Below are 16,733 nucleotides of genomic sequence, written 5' to 3'. Positions count from 1 at the left end.
GGGTGATTAACATGTGGAATTCACTGCCACAGGAGGTGGTGGCGGCCACAAGCATAGCCACCTTCAAGAAGGGTTTAGATAAAAATATGGAGCAGAGGTCCATCAGTGGCTATTAGCCACAGTGTGTGTGTGTGTATATATATATAAAAATTTTTTGCCACTGTGTGACACAGAGTGTTGGACTGGATGGGCCATTGGCCTGATCTAACATGGCTTCTCTTATGTTCTTCTAAGTCCTGAAACAAGAAGAGGAGGAGGAGGAGATTGGATTTATACTCTGCCTTTCACTCAGAGTCCCAGAGCAGCTTGCAATCTCCTTTCCCTTCTTCTCCCCACAACAGACATCCTGTGAGGTAGGTGGGGCTGAGAGAACTCTTTCCAGAACTGCTCAAGAGAGCAGCTCTTTCAGGAACTGTGATTGACCCCAGGTCACTCAGGAGGTGCATGTGGAAAAGTGGGAAATCAAACCTGGTTTCTACCAGATTAGAGCCTGCACACTTTACCACTATACCAAACTGGCAAGAGCAACACTGTAATAACTATTATATGGGAATCCCTTTTGAAAGTTACAGCTAAGAAGTAGAACAAAAGACTTATCTCTTAAAGAAATCCTGGTTTCTCTAATAGTGAGACTAGCAACTCAATGTATGCTATGCATATGTAATATAGTGTTGGTATTGAAAGTTAAAGCCAGCATGATGTAGTGGGCTAGACTGTCATACCAGGACTGAAGAGACCAAGATGTAAATCCATTTTGCTATGAAGCTAGTTGGTGACCTTTGGCTTATCACTCTCTCAAGCCAGCCTCACACAGTTGTGAGAATAACCAGAGAATAACTGGAGATATGGGCTAGGTTGTCACCAATATGCAAATAATGTTCAGCTCTGTTCCTGGGAGTCCCTGAGAGGCTGTGGAAACTATGAACCAGTGTCCACAGGAAATCTGGAGATGCATATGGTCTAACAAGTGAACTTAATTGGATAAAATGGAGTTGCTACTGATGGGGGTAAGGATGGCTCAGGAACTGAGGTGGCTCCTGTTCTGAATGGGGTTATACTTCCACAAAAGGACAAGGTCCTTAGTTTGGGGGTGCTGCTGGACCTAGGGCTTCTATTAGATAAGCAGATGGTGGCCAGAAGAACTTATCAGTTTTGGTGAGCCAGCCTCAGGCTTTCCTAGCAAAAAAAAAAAAAAAATCTTGCCTCAGTGATGCATGCCCTGGACGCAACATGCCCTGGATGCATGCCCTAGATGCAACATCTAGAATAAACTATTGTAATGCACTTTACATGGGGCTGTCACCAGAGTGTTCAGAAGATACAACTGGTACAAAATGCTGCAGCCAGAATACTGCCTAGGGTGGGTTAAGGTTAGGGTTACACAGACTATATCACTCCAGTCCTGTTCTGCTTAACACTGCCTTCCAATGCTCAATTCAAACCTTTATAAACATTCTAAAAATAATTTATACCTGTATGGACCTATTCAGTAATCAGAGGCCCTGATTTGGGTGCCCCTATCATCTGAGCTTAGGCCAAGAACAGGCCTTCTCATTTGTGGTACCAAAATCATAGACTTTGCTTCCCAGGGGGAACTGTTTGTCTCCTTCTATCATGGTATTCCACCAGCAGGTGAAGACTATGCAATTTAATAATAAATAATACATTTAAAGTTATTGTAATGTTTTGACTGTCCATGGCATTGGGAACTTCAGCTGAGTGGAAAGGTGGAATAAAAATGGTTTAAGCAAATAAAATTATAGTAGAAGGGAGAAACATGTACACTACCCAGAACTTCTTAGAGGGTGAGATAAAACAATGTGATAGATACTTTAACAGCATAATAACTGTACTCTTATCTCAAATCTATAGGCCTCCACGCAGAAATGCCCAAGACCATCTATTATTCTAAATTCCTTTCTCGCTGCTTTAACACAGCTGCGCATGATGATCTAAAACATCTTGATTGAAAATCTGCTATGCTTAATCTGCTATGCTTAACGAATAAACATATTTCACATAAAACACTGTAGCCATATTCAGTCATTACATTTTTGATGCTCTCACATTGTTTACTGGCAAAGCATCCTGTATGCCATCTTCTCAGTGTGAACAGTGAAATGGACTATTTTCTAGATTTGTTGTGAGCACACACTCGTCCATGTCAAAGCTTGACAATTTAAAGGTTGCCCTATTCATACAAAATGTGGATTGTGCGTAATGCGAGGATCACAGCTAGTATGTTTTATTGCTACACAAGGTAGTAACATCAAAAACCTAATGACTGAAAAAGATTGGCGTGGCAATGGTTTTCACACTGTATTGCATGCAGAACTCTGTGTTTCATCAGAAGCTTATTGTGGGGCCTAAGTGAGAAGATATATAATGGTGGGTGAACTTCCCTGAAAGACAGCTCGTCCATCACTACTGTCCTCTGCAACATGTAACCAGATAATGTTGGCAGTATTCTAAGGTGCAGTGTTTGATTGGCTGTCTCAATGATGAGGTTCCAGAAACCCAGTTGACATTTGATGTGTACTTAAAGTATACCCTATAAGGCTCCTCACAATCCTCTGTGATGCACAGGTTTGGTGGCAACATGCAAGGAGTTCTACAGACAAAGGAATATGGAAGGGGTCTTAAGCATCCATAAGCAGAAAGAGTTCTGTAAATGCTTACATTGAAGCATTCTGTACCTGCAAATTTAGCAAAATGGCACCAATTCTCATAGCCTCACTGATTTCAAGACTGTACATCTGCTGGGGGAAGCGAGGTGGGCTTTGATTGTTTGGAGGAAGGACCTCAATGTAAACAGTAGTGATGGAGCTCCTGCAATGACACGAAAGAACAAAACCCAGTCAAACACCATTTAAGACATGACTTTTGCTCACTAAACTATGCCACATTACCCATTCTTCAATCAAATAACCATTCTGACCTTGTGATAAGCAAGAATTTTAGTTCAGCAACAATAACGGTCCTCCTCCACTGACTCTTATCTATTCACTCTAATGGTGCAAACCACTCTGTGTGAACTGACATTGAAGGGAACAGAAATCCCTTGTTCATGCTGATTTCACAAAGTCTACTGCATGGTTCAATATGTTGTGCCATGGTTCGTTTTGCACTAGGATCTGGGAGACATGGGTTCAAATCCCCCTCTCTGTCTTAAAAGTTTGCTGGGAAACTTTGGGCCATTCTCTCAGTCCAGCCTACCTCAAAGGACAACTGTGAACAGAGAACAACGTACAGAAACCTGAGCTCCTTAAGGAAAAGGGGATAAAATATGTACTAAATAAATAAAGTATTTCATGTATTAAGTAATATTTTATAGGTATTATTTAAATTTCACCCTACTGGAAAAGTATTTCACATGTCCCCAGTTCTATATTACTAGGATTATTTTTTTTTACTTTAATTTTAAAATTTATGTTACTTATAGTCCACCATAGCCAGTGAGACTCAAAGTGAATTACACAAAGTAAGTCAAATGCAATCAATTCCAAATAAAATAGTTTTTGTTAAATCTATGCTTGTAGGTCAGTGTTATTTCTGTTTTAAGGAAAGTAGGTTACTGTCAAGTTTCTAACATCACAAACAGTAATAAAACAGTTTTTCTCTCCCCCCTCCCCTTAATCCAAGACAATTGTTATTTATTCAACTGCTAGAATAAGCCTCCTTGCCCTACCATATGGGGAAACCATCTCAGTTTTTCTAGCATGTTGTCTTATTTTCTCATATTATCTTGTATCACACTGTGCCCTGGAGCAAATTTCTTGGTTCAGCATTATTTTAAGAATAGAGCAAAGGTGCTTGAATCACGGAACTAGCAACTGCTGCACCTCTATGACATGCAGAAATCTGAATTTCTAGCATATTATGTCATCAAAAGTAAAGTACGGTATATTATGTCATCAAACAATAACTAGTTTTTAATGACTTTCATTGAGCTTTGCTTGTGCTAATAATACTAATTTCTAATTGTTGGACCTCATGTCCTCTGTCCATTCAAAGAAAGAGAGGGGGAGGGAGAGAGAGAGAACACACAAACTTGTACTACCACATCACCATCTCAAGTTTGCTTTTGGCCATTTGCTGCCTCCACCACCAGATCCACCTCCTGGCCTCTGTCAGATTTTGCGCACCATTTTGGCCTGCCACAGCAACCCAAAACACAGCCGGAATTGTAGCAGTATGGTTTGGGCAGTGTCCATGCATGCTAACCCCCATAATGGGGAGGGAACAGTATACTGCCTAAAGACTGATTGCTGGTGGAGTTATAATTAACACGGTGGAATCTGGAAAGTCTAGTTTGTTTCTGGCCACTTGTTGTATCCACCACCAGATCCTTCTTCTGACCTCTGGCAGGTTTTACACATGATTTTGGGCTGCCACAGTATTATAATTAAGACAGAGCACTCTGTAAAGTGATAAAAACACTCACTATTGGTATTATAAGTTTCTGTTGATCACTAAAGGATGCTAATGGTTTACAGTGTGTTTTAGCCTCAGTGTGTTACAGTGTGTTTTAGCCTCAGTGTGTTACAGTGTGATTTAGCCTCAGAACTAAACCTGGAGTAGACAGACAGCCATCCAATTTACCAGTGATTCCTGAAGTGCCATGGTAAGGAAAGGGAAAAACATTGGTGCTTGTGGGAGGGCTTCTAGTGTCCTGGCCCCACTGATGGACCTCCTGATTGCAGCTGGGTTTTTTTGGCCACTGTGTGATAGAGTGTTGGACTGGATGGGCCATTGGCCTGATCCAACATGGCTTCTCTTATGTTCTTATGAAAGGTCTCCTAAGTGTGTCACAGTTACATTTTATTTACATTAATTTTTGAATGGTAAAAGGTATATCTCTTGCATTGCAGTTTTGCAATTAATCCACATGGATTATTGGAGAAACACTGACAAGAAATTAAAAACTATTCATAATTAAACCATTGGTTTAATAACCATTGTCAGTGGCATCGGTATTACTAAAATATATAAGTCAATAAAAATAACAGTAGCAAAAGTGTATTCTACTAGAAGGTAAGCAAGGATGAGACATGTATATGGTATACACTCAACAGAATCAGTGTTGATCCAAGTGCAGCCTGTTAATGACCCCGTGCAATTTCTAAAATTAACCCCGGTTCAGAAAGTGAGTTGCTGTTCAATTTTGTTGCACAAACTGAGAAGTAATGATTAGAAAATATTTCTTATTATACTAAAATAGTGGAGATGTAATTATAAACCTGTTTTCAAATTCAGGTGCATTTCTTAGGTCACAAAAATAAAGCAAGACGAATGCGCAAGAAGAATGCTTTAAGTGAGGGTGCTGGATATTGATATTTGCCTCTTAAACAATATCAGCAAAATCTTATTACAACTGATTTCCAGGTAACAGAGATCAGTTCGCCTGGAGAAAATGGCCACTTGGGAAGGTAGACTTTACATTATTATACCCCTTAGAAGTCCCGCCTCCCCAAATCCCACCCTCCTGAGGCTCCACCGCCCAAATACCCATGTATTTCCTAACCCAGACCTGGTCAACCCTACTAGTGCTGAAAAAAAAAATGCAATGTCTATCTGAAGCTGCTGGAATACTTAGCCAGACAACACTGGGGAAGCTGAGCCCTTGAGGCCCAGCCAGCACCTCAAAGGCTTGTCTCTGTCCTGGCTAACAGCTCTGGGATGAAGTGATGAAGGGCATAAGCCATGCCTGTCAACATCTCCCTGCTGCCCATGCCACAGCGGCTTGTTTCAGTTGCTTGGCAGAGAATCAGTGCTGTATGCAAAGCAAATGGTCTGGCATGCCACTGTTCACACGTGCCAAGAGTAGGGTTGCCAAGTCCAATTCAAGAAATATCTGGGGACTTTGGGGGTGGAGCCAGGAGACTTTGGGGGGTGGAGCCAGGAGGCATTGGGGTGGAGCCAAGATCAAGGCTGTGGCAAGCATCATTGAACTCCAAAAGGAGTTCTGGCCAACACATTTAAAGGAACAGCACACCTTTTCAATTCCTTCCTTCCACAGGAAATAATGAAGGATAGGGGCACCTGTTTTGGGGCTCATAGAATTGGACCCCCTGGTCCAATCTTCTTGAAACTTGGAGGGTATTTTGGGGAGAGGAACTAGACGCTATGCTGAAAATTTGGTGCCCCTACCCCAAAAAACAGCCCCTCCAGAGCCCCAGATACCCGCGGATCAATTTTCCATGATTTTCTATGGGAATAAATCTCCATAGGGAATAATAGAGTTCCCAGAAGACATTTCCCTCCCCTCCCCCCGCTTTCTGATGACCCTGAAACGGGGGGAGGGTCTCCAAACCAGGGGATCCCCTGCCCCCACCTGGGGATTGGCAACCCTAGCCAAGAGCTGCCTCTCTCTTTCCTATACAATGATTATAATTCTTGAACATAAATATCTTTTATGCTTATAAAATACAAGTACTCTAGAAGTGTTCCACAGAGACAAAGGTTAGGATTTTGAGGTGTGGGCTGTTTGGATAATAACTTTCCAACTCTCTTGTCTGGGGGTAGATTTAGACTTGCCTGTCTCCACCAATCCAGGACAAAACATACAGAAGTGAAGTGTGAGAATTATCACCAAATAGCTCCAAGCTGGATCTGCACAACTTTGTTGTTTCCTTGATATATGTTGCTTTACACTTACCAGGAATATTCAACTCCGAATTTTTACTTTGAAAGTGTAAATGCTTTTAGGTTAGGCTCTACATACTTACACATTTCTCCAGTTTGACTTTTCTGCATCTTTGTTGTGTAAACATAAATTATTATATTATCTATTTACAGAAAGAAGTCACTTGTACATTTTACATATGCATAAAAGTGTCATGTGCTTAATAATCTTACAGACACTTGTATTTGTGCATTCGAGTCAGTTCTGGGATAAATTGGATCTTAAATCTGCATTTTATGATTACACGTGTTATGCCTAACCCACTTTTATGCAACTCTTATATTTGGAATAAAACATGTAAATCACATCTAAATAATCCATGCTAACCTGTCATGTTAAAAGTATGCTAGGAAACAATTCATTTGTTTGCATTTCTGTCAAAGAGCCATGAGAAAATAGTTCATCTCTTCCTATTCTGCAGCACCCAGATATAACGAGTTGAGATGAGAAACTGAATGACTTTGCTAGTGAAAATGTAAGTTTCCATGGAGTGCATTTCATCGCTTGTCCTGTGTTTGCACAGCTTGTAATTTGTGCTCCAAATTGAGCTAAGGCACACTACAAGATTGTATCTTCAGGATAAAAGGTTATCTCCAGTTCAGCAATCCTTTCAATTCCAGGATATTTGGAGATATTAGCATTGCATGTTGGTAGTCAATTTACAAAACAAACAATTTTGTGCTCATTGCTTAGTTTTCCTTTCACTTTTAAATAAATTTATAAATATGGACATAGGAAGTTTAGCATAACTATTTACTTCAGAAAATAAACAAAACTATTCTGAGCTGAATATATACAAATAACTACATGCTCAGCTATGTTTTTATTTGCATTAGCAAGCCACAGTAGCACCACTACTATGCATGATTTTGAATGGGAAACTTGCAGTCAATGTCCTTAAAAGGATTATACATTTAGCAAAGGAACAGTTCATGTGCCTCTTTCTAAGGAAACCAAACCAGTGGAGTCAGGTTCTTTTGATGATAATTATGTTCCTTTACACCTTTTATGAATTATGCTGCGGAAAGGTTACTTTATCAGCTACAAGCAAGGTAAAATAAAATTAATTATGTTTATTACCTTCTCTGTGCAAGTGGAGTATTGTCAGATGCTTTGACAGTGAGGGCATAAGAATGTCCTACTGACAACACAACTCCGGACGCAATGGTGATAAGGCCTGTCCGTTCATTGATTATGAAGTCGCCCTGATCCCCAGCCAGGATTTCATATATGATTTGCCCATTTGGTCCTTCATCCGCATCCATGGCAGTGAGCTGCGATAGAAAATCAAATGACAAATTTTTCATATGAGGATAGTGTCAGAGCACGTACCCAGGTTACAGCACTACTAACGTAAAGGCTCCTCGTAGGTGCTGTGAAGTCTGTCATGACTGAGGCAAAACAAAACCAAAGTCCAATGACAGTTCAAAGACTGACAACATTTACTTATGCATCTTGACTAACTAGCCCTGCCTGGCAACTAACCCCACCCCTAACATATGTAAGGCTTAAGGGAATCTGTTTCTCTATATCTGAGGAAGTGTGTAGGCACACAAAAGCTTATACCCAGAATTAAACTTTGTTGGTCTTAAAGGTGCCACTGGACTTAAACTTTGTTCAAACATTAATTTCAGCATGAGCTTTTGTGATTCAGAGCTCACTTCTTCAGATGCAATGGAAATAAAGAAAATAATTTCCCTCCTATTTATCCGGAAAACAGGGGAAGGAGAAAAAGGCAAATGGAGTATTAAAAATCAGGTATGATTCTCAATGTCAGAGACTTGAATGACTTAAGATTATTATACAGAAGGGATGATGAGAGAGGTTTTAGCTTCTCTCCTGGGCAGTAAAGATAAACAAAAATGCAATAAAGGAGGTAAATAATAAAACAAGGAAGAATCAGCGTGAAACAGGACAGAATTGTAGTGATTTGGGAGGGGGTGCTTGGGGAGGGTTGACAGCACTAGTGCTGGTAATCCATGGGAGTGGGGAGACAGAATTGCGACGAACGGCATCACACCAAGCTGTGACATCACTTCTGGTACTAAGCTGGCATTGCCATGTCAGAGTGATGTTCTGGGATACACTCAAAATTCTACGTAAGAAGAGTTTGGGGTGAATTCTAGAGCATCATGCCAAAGCAGTGATGTTACCTTCTGGCTTCATGCCAGAAGTAATGTTATGGTGTTAACACATTGCCAATCCTTCCCCCTCCATTTTGCTCTTGCAGCTCCACCAAGCAGCAGCAGTAGCAGTGGGGGCTAGGGTGGGAATTATCCCACTATAGAAGCACACAAGCCTGTCTGAAAGGCAAATATCTACATTGAAGATAGGCCTAACAGCAAGAGAAACAAAATAATTTCTTTTAATTCAACTTTGTCGTTTCAAGTCTATTATACACTGCACATCATGTGCATTTTAGTATCATGTTTGAGGCCTCTGCACAATGGAGGACTCATGCCTAGCATCCATTAAATGCACTCTAGACATAGAACAAAACCATGTTTTATTTGAATAATGATTATTAGAGTGACACATGGATGAACTTCCGAATTCTTTCCTGTCTGAATAAATTTAAGTTTTTATCTTGTCTCGTCTGCAGTGGCCTGATAGGTATCCTACGTTGCATTGTGGCTAGAGTGGTATCAGGGTATATATCAGGATTAAACCAGAGCTCTGTGTTTGTATGTCATGCAAAACAATAAATAAATGACAGTGGATAACAAACCAACTTCAAACTGCCTTAACGTATCCTAACTAACCAGAGTTAGGCTGCATTAAATCAATCAAATTAACCATAATTAGTTTAATTAAACCATGATTTCATGAGAGGTCTGAGTTGAGCCAAAGAAACATAAAAATAGGGCTGAATTTTATAAACCATGAGGAGAAGGTCCTTGTAGATGTGAATCCAACATCTCAGTCCCTTCTCACAGAAGCCCCCTATGACCCTGAAGCTTGTAAACAAAATGCCATGAAGCACAGGGCATAGGGCTACCAGGTCCCTCCTGGCAACCAATGGGGGATGGGCGGACTTATGGAAGCAGCAGAGAAACCCATCTGATATGCAACTGCCCACATCATCCTGTCGATGCGGGTGTTAGCAGAGAGAGCTGTGTGATGTGCTCAACGGTGAACCCCAGGAAAGAAGTGAGCCAGACACCTGCAGCTAGTGCTAAAATAGTGTATTTACAATATATACAACTCGTGCTCACTAGTGCAGTCAAATACATTAAACACAGGACCAAAGTGCTCCGCCAGCAAGTGTACTCTCGAAGAGAGACCTGTGCATTGCAAGCACAGTCCATTTATAGTTCTGTCAGCCAATCCTGGCAGTCCACAGTCATGCTGACTCAGCAGGTCCTTTCCACCTGTCTTCAGCCGGCTCAAACCGGCCTGTAGATAAGGTCACTGTGACCTAGCATGCCAGCTAGATCACCTGCTGTCATAACAGAGCTGTCAAACTGTGTTAAGATAGATTCCATCACTGACACACCTCCTAATCTATCATACACAGTAAACCTAAACACAGTGAATCTCAACATTGGACACAGTTTACATACATATTTGATAACTGTATATCACACACAATGTTATGCCATGTTACACTCACATGCTTTCACATTGTTTCCTTGACAGCAGTATTACATACTTATCACATTCACAGGTTTACAGTTTCCAATCCAGGAACTCATCATCATCCTGGTCAGCCAGTTCCTTCTGGCATTTGGCTTCAGCCTCCCTGTTGCGTGCCTCACACTCTGCCACCCAGACCTTCCACGCCTCAGCCTTTTTCCTGAGCGTTTCTTGGAACCCTGGTGGGTCTGGTTTAACTACCAGTGTAACATAAGGCACCTTGTACCTAGCAGGAGGGATACCCTTTGTGGCTCTAGCAGATACCCGGGGTCCTGCACTCGCACCGGGCTCGACTCCTTCAAGCTCACTGCATGCCACCTCCTGGGCTGGTTCCTCCTCCTGACTCAGAGGTTGCACCTCCTGACTTGGAAGTTCCACTTCCTGACTTTGCACCTGAGGCTCTGTGCCAACTTTGGGCTCACCTCCTTCTGCCTGTCTGCTTGCCAGCTCTCGGCCGGGAGATTGTTGTTCCTGCTTAATTACCCTTGGCAGGACTCCAGCATTGTTATCAGTACCTGGCAGCAGTACAAGTGTACTCTCGAAGAGAGACCTGTGCATTGCAAGCACAGTCCATTTATAGTTCTGTCAGCCAATCCTAGCAGTCCACAGTCATGCTGACTCAGCAGGTCCTTTCCACTTGTCTTCAGCCGGCTCAAACCGGCCTGTAGATAAGGTCACTGTGACCTAGCATGCCAGCTAGATCACCTGCTGTCATAACAGAGCTGTCAAACTGTGTTAAGATAGATTCCATCACTGACACATCCCACTGCCCATGCGATCCCACTGCCCACGTGATCCAGAAGTGACATCATTTCTGAGATGTTGGAGTGGCTCTCTGGAATTTGGGCAAAAACTATAGTAATTTTAGCTTCTTCCATAGAGTTGCCCAAATACCAGAGTGTTACTCCAATGACCCAGGTGTGATGGTATCACTTCCAGGTCACATGGTCAGTGATGCAGATGCATCGCTAATCGTTGGATGGATTGCCCTCTTTTTCAGGGTAAGCCCCCCCCCACACACACACACACTGGCAATGAGGTCATGGGGCCTGGCAGTGGGGAATCCCTGCCTCCACCAGGGTGTCTAGGCAACCTTAACAGGGCAGGCACTGCAATGAAGAGGGGGAAATCTGTCAACTTTATATTCAGATGTATCATTCATGAAAGAGAAAGAGAGACAATTTTGCTTGATTTCCTCTTTCCACTGCAGCATCTTATGCTATGTAGCATTTTGTCCACAAGGCTCCCCCAGAACCAGCTTTTCAGGGACCACGGAGGGCTTGAGACTGAGATGCCAGAAGTGAAAGGCAGAGATGATCCCTCTCTGTGAGTGCTCCCTCTTTGTGATTCATGATCAAACTCTGTACATGTTTTTTTTTTTTTTTTTAAACAGTGGTGATTGAAAAACAAGTACTGAGAAAATACTATTTTATTTAGTCAAACTGGAAAGAGGGTGGAATTATAATTTGTGAAACTTAAAATATTGTCTCGTAATGCCCCTGACTAGAAAGGCAATCCATTCCTTTAATTGTTACCATGCAGAGTTTAAGATTTTATCTCCTGGCCATGTGGAGAAGAAACGGTTTTTGCCTCAACTCTGCACTTTTCACAGGCCATTGAACAATACAGCTAAAATGCAGCAGGCGGTCTTATCCTGAGTCAGATTTTTGATCTGATTTTATCCAGATATGTGATACCCAAAAGCCTACTGTTCTATTAATATCTTTTAAAATAAAAATACCCTGCAATATCCAGTTTATTTAAACTGTTTTACAACCATCTTTTTCTGGTTCTCTGGTTCTCCTGTAATTGCACCGTGTTGGTCAGACCTACAGACCTTAGAGGGCTGCACAGTGCTGGAACAACAGTGGCAACAAAGGGGAGGAAAGGGAAATAGCAATAGAAGGAGGTGTTTCTACAGCCAGTGCTTGTAAAGGCCAGCTGAGCATTCACAGGCAAACTGAGGCTACTGTCAATTGCCTTTCTATCACAGCCTTTGCCCAGGATGGCATACATTGTACTTTTATCCTCAGAATAAACCTAGTGAATTTGGGTAAACTGAGAGTGTGCTTCTAACCTACTGACTTCCATAACTGAATGGAGATTTGAATCAAAGGGCCAAATTAGACAAGACAATTACAATGTTTCAGCATTTGAAAAGCACTTGAGGGGGGAAACAAGAGCATCTTTTCCCAATCAGGATTGGGCCTTGCAGCATTTTTAAATCTCCATTTTAGGCTTTAAAATGATGGTGGCATCATCAGACATCATCAGATCTAGTTTGGCCTTAAGTTTGCACACTTTAGTTTAACTCCTATACTACAACAGTGTATTATGCAAACAAGTATTGTTAAAAAGCTATCTGTGCCGAATTGTAGAATATGGAAACGGGGCTTCTGCATCAAAACTTTGAACTCAACAATCCGCTCCACATTCTTATGATTCAAACATTTTTGAAACCATGTATTCTTCAGTTATTTTAGAATTTCCCAGCAAATTTCCTGTGCATTGCTGTTGCCTTCATAAATGAATTTTACTAACAAAGACTGATAACACTTTAAAAGTGTTATAACAATCTCTTCTAAATCAGCAGTCTGTGTGTGTATGTGGGGGGGGGGGGGGGGTGGAAAATACAACCCCAAAGTATTTCATTATATACTTGGAATGAGGCCAGGTTTTACAGTGACAACATGACAAATGAAAACTAGTGGAATACACAAATACATAAATTAATAAGGTTAATTAAATTTAAAAATGAAAAAGCTTTGAAATGCTAAGTTATCAGAATAACATTTGGGGGGCAAAATGATGGCTGAAAGGCGGAATTAAAGTCAAAGAACTGTCAAAACATTCTGTGATTTTGAAATTTCAAACTACAGGTGTCTTAAGCTGATATGGTTCCATAGTTTACATGATTCTAGAAACATTTTAAAGTCTAAGACAAGCTGCAAAAGGATCCATTCTGCTTTCCCTGTATATCTTCTTCATGCAGTTGCAGTAATTTTGTTCATTAAAAATGTGGAATACTCACTCCATGACAATGATAAATATGTTTGGCTGTTGCTCAGGCAAAGCCAAAATTTGCATTTTGCAAATGAGAGGCTATAAGAAATCTTAGAGCATCCAATTTTCACAATGCCATATAGTTTACTGGTGTGCCAATTTCAATTTTTTCCCATCACTTTAACAAAGGTTAGGCTGGCCAGACAGAACTCACTTTCCACTGTGATTTTTTTTTTTAACCAATGTGTGGAAAAACTAATAAGACACCCTGACTCCAGTAGTTCCACATCTGTCATGAACTAAAAGTTCAGGTAAATTGGTCTGATTCCCAAATGCCTAACGTGATTACTTCTTGCTGATCTAAATTGAAACCTGCAGTTGTTGTGTGCCAAATGGTGTTGCCTTCCAAGAGCCACACTTAGAATAACTATTACAACAAAAACAAGTCTACTTCCCCAAAGTCATACACCATTAGCATACATTTATTTTAGCTATTCAGATAGCCTGCTGAAAACTGTCATGTCACCATGCAGCTGATACTTTTGGATCAATGTGATATTAGGATCTACCATAACCAGTTCAGGCAGCTTGTGCACATGGGTTCTCCATTTTTCCCCTTCACTTTATAATGCTCACTTAAAAATACAGATATAATGTAAAATTCTAACTTTAAGGGTGTTTAATTCACCTCACAGTTACTTTATGCATATGGGGATTTTTTTCTATTTCCACTTCACTGCTTGAATGCCACTTAGTGTGGGGAAAATCCTCAGAAGAGATGAGAATATATGGCAAATGAGAACCCTGTGTCTGCCTTACACCTTGTGTTTTATTAATATAGCATACTCCAGTTTGGTTGTGCTGTCATCCTTTTCTGGTAAGAAAGGGATGTGAGGTGAGGGGATTTTAAAATGCAAGGTTTGCCTTCAAATTATGAGCACCCTCATTAATTTGAATTTTCAACACAAGCTCTTATGAGACTATGTCCATACCTTTTGTGGCTCCAGCGTCAAGGGGAGGGGCCAAGGCAGGCACCCCAGGCAAAATCCCTCCCTACTAACACATTCTAGTTTAGTTTACAGTTTCAACTGAAATAACACACAACCACACCATTTTCAGAAAAAGTGGAATAAAATTGGCCACAACGTTTATTGCTTACAGCTGTAGTAAGCCTTGGCACAGCATGGGGTAAGGATCCCACTCATCGACTGACCCACCTGCCAGTCAATGCTCTGCTGGTCACCATGGGATGGCAGATTAGGGATTCCACTAGGGCGGAAGCCCAGGGGTGGTCTTCCCTGCCACCTGAGCGTGAGGGTAATCCCCCGGTTTACATGCCCTGGGCTGGGCAACTCTGTCGCCCCTTATCCCAAGATCCCTTAAGAGGATCCCCATACTCTGGAAGTGGGCACGCAGGCCGATTTTCCAGAGAATGGATCCAGCCCCATGCTGATACCGTCACAAGAGCCGAGCCTCAGCCGGCTCCTGCCAATGCTCCTACAGCTGTAGCCAAGGGCATAGGGAATCCTCAATTCTGTGTAGCCAGATATCCATATAGCAAATGAGCTGCCTCTGAGCAAAGCAGGACCTTTAGCCATGTTGAAATGTCATGGTGCTGAATCTAGCAACCCTCCAATAGCATCCATGATCCTCTGCAACCTCTTGGCTGGCTTAGTTTGGCTGCGCTGTTATGCTTTTCTGGTATGAACACGGGTGAGGGATGTGAGTTGTGGGGATTTTAAAATGCAAGGTTTACCTTCAAATTATGAGCTCCTTCATTAATTTGAATTTTCAACACAAGCTCATATGAGACTACGTCCATACCTTTTCCTGAGTGTGGTCAATACCTAAAGCAAGGATAAAGCCCAAAATTTGTTGTGACCAACAATCCCAATGCGTTGTGAGCAACACATTGCGACCAACAACTATTCCATCCAGAACAGCATTCAAAGGAGCTACTGATTCTCCTTTTATACTTGAGGACTCTGGAACAAATGAAGGGGCTTTTAAGAAAATGACAAATCTGCAGAAAGCACATCTAGCCTCTCCTCAGAGCTCAATGCTGACATATCCTGACATTTAATGTGAGCAAACCTTGCTAAACCACTGTACAAATTTAATTGTGGCATTTAGCAGCTGGTCATTTCAAACCTAGAATTAGTGGTCTGAATCCAATGAACCACAAGTATTCAAAGCTTAACAGAATAATACTTTTTTGCTTCCCTCCCCCTTCCAGCTCATCAGGCCCCCTGCTTCCACTCCAAAGCTGGAGTTCAGAAGACCCTCACAAAAATATATGGGGCAAAGCAGGGATCTGCAGTAGCAGAACAGAACTGGCAAAAATAGAAGAGTACTACTGTTAATAGAAAATGATCATTGGATAACAAGTGCCTTTTTGCCTTCCAAAAAGAGAACAGAAAGACATGAGGAAGTGGCATGAAACAAAGGGACAAGGCAGAAGGATGAAGAAGACAGATAATTTGTGGTAGAAAGTAAAAGGATCCAAAGGATCAGCTTTAGCATACAGAACAAGACTCTTTTTTGTAAGCTCTTGGAGGATTGGCTACATTAGGGGTGTGTGGCCTAATATGCAAAGGCGCTCCTGTTAGAATTTCACCCCTGGTTCTACTGCTTCAGACCAACACAGCTACCCACCTGACTCTAAGCCCAAACATTAGTCTTATACAAAGTTTTAAGATCAACCCATTTGCAAAATGATGCCCATAGGATATAATGGACTGGGCTAGGAACTGTCATTTTTGCAAGACAACTAAACGTTCCAAATGAAACGTCTTATTATCTCTGCAGTGCAACTCAATTAGTGAGCAGAAGCAGCCTTTCATGGTGAATTATTATCTAACTGCACAAATGCACGGAGGTCAGAGCTCTTTTTCTAACCTACTTCTTTTGATTGGAATATTTGGTTTCACAATCTAATCATGACTGACCTGGACCATTTCCCTTTTGAAGTTATCATAGCTGATTATCATCTCAAAGGAGGCAAGTATCCTTAAAGGACTCTAAAGCAATTAGGGAGCAAAGCAATACAGTCGAACAGCACGATTTGTCAAGGATGCATACAGAGATCTAGATCATTATTGCTGCACAGATACAGACTCTTCTCCCACCATGATCCTCCCCCAAAAACCTTAAACAATTTCTTCCATAAAAGAGTTCCTGAAGCTTTCTATTATATATATATTCAATATACAATAAAAGTCTACACTCTCCTTGTGTGATACTTCACATCTGACACAATGTCCTTCCTCAATAATTTAAGAAGCCTCTTATGCTCCTGAGCCTAACATTTCTGCAAAGAAAATTAATTTCATTTGGAAAATCAGAATTTTAAATAGTAGGTTAAATGATTCCAAGGACTTATCAAGAAGGATACAACCACTGCAATCTT

General features: G+C 41.3%; 1 protein-coding gene across 3 annotated transcripts in view; it reads right to left on the bottom strand.

Annotated features, from left to right (window-relative positions):
- PCDH15 (protocadherin related 15) overlaps nucleotides 1-16,733 on the bottom strand; it is a 475,582-nt gene that overhangs the window by 225,888 nt on the left and 232,961 nt on the right. For all 3 annotated transcript variants that reach the window (XM_060241241.1, XM_060241242.1, XM_060241243.1), the window contains exons 14-15: nucleotides 7,766-7,959; nucleotides 2,697-2,829 (exon numbers count right to left, since the gene is read on the bottom strand). In XM_060241241.1, the coding sequence (XP_060097224.1) occupies nucleotides 2,697-2,829; nucleotides 7,766-7,959 (327 nt within the window). The remainder of the gene's footprint in view (nucleotides 1-2,696; nucleotides 2,830-7,765; nucleotides 7,960-16,733) is intronic.

The sequence above is a fragment of the Heteronotia binoei genome, chromosome 6 (genome assembly GCF_032191835.1).
Source record: "Heteronotia binoei isolate CCM8104 ecotype False Entrance Well chromosome 6, APGP_CSIRO_Hbin_v1, whole genome shotgun sequence".
Lineage (NCBI taxonomy): Eukaryota > Metazoa > Chordata > Lepidosauria > Squamata > Gekkonidae > Heteronotia > Heteronotia binoei.
This window is presented reverse-complemented; position numbering and strand designations above follow the sequence as displayed.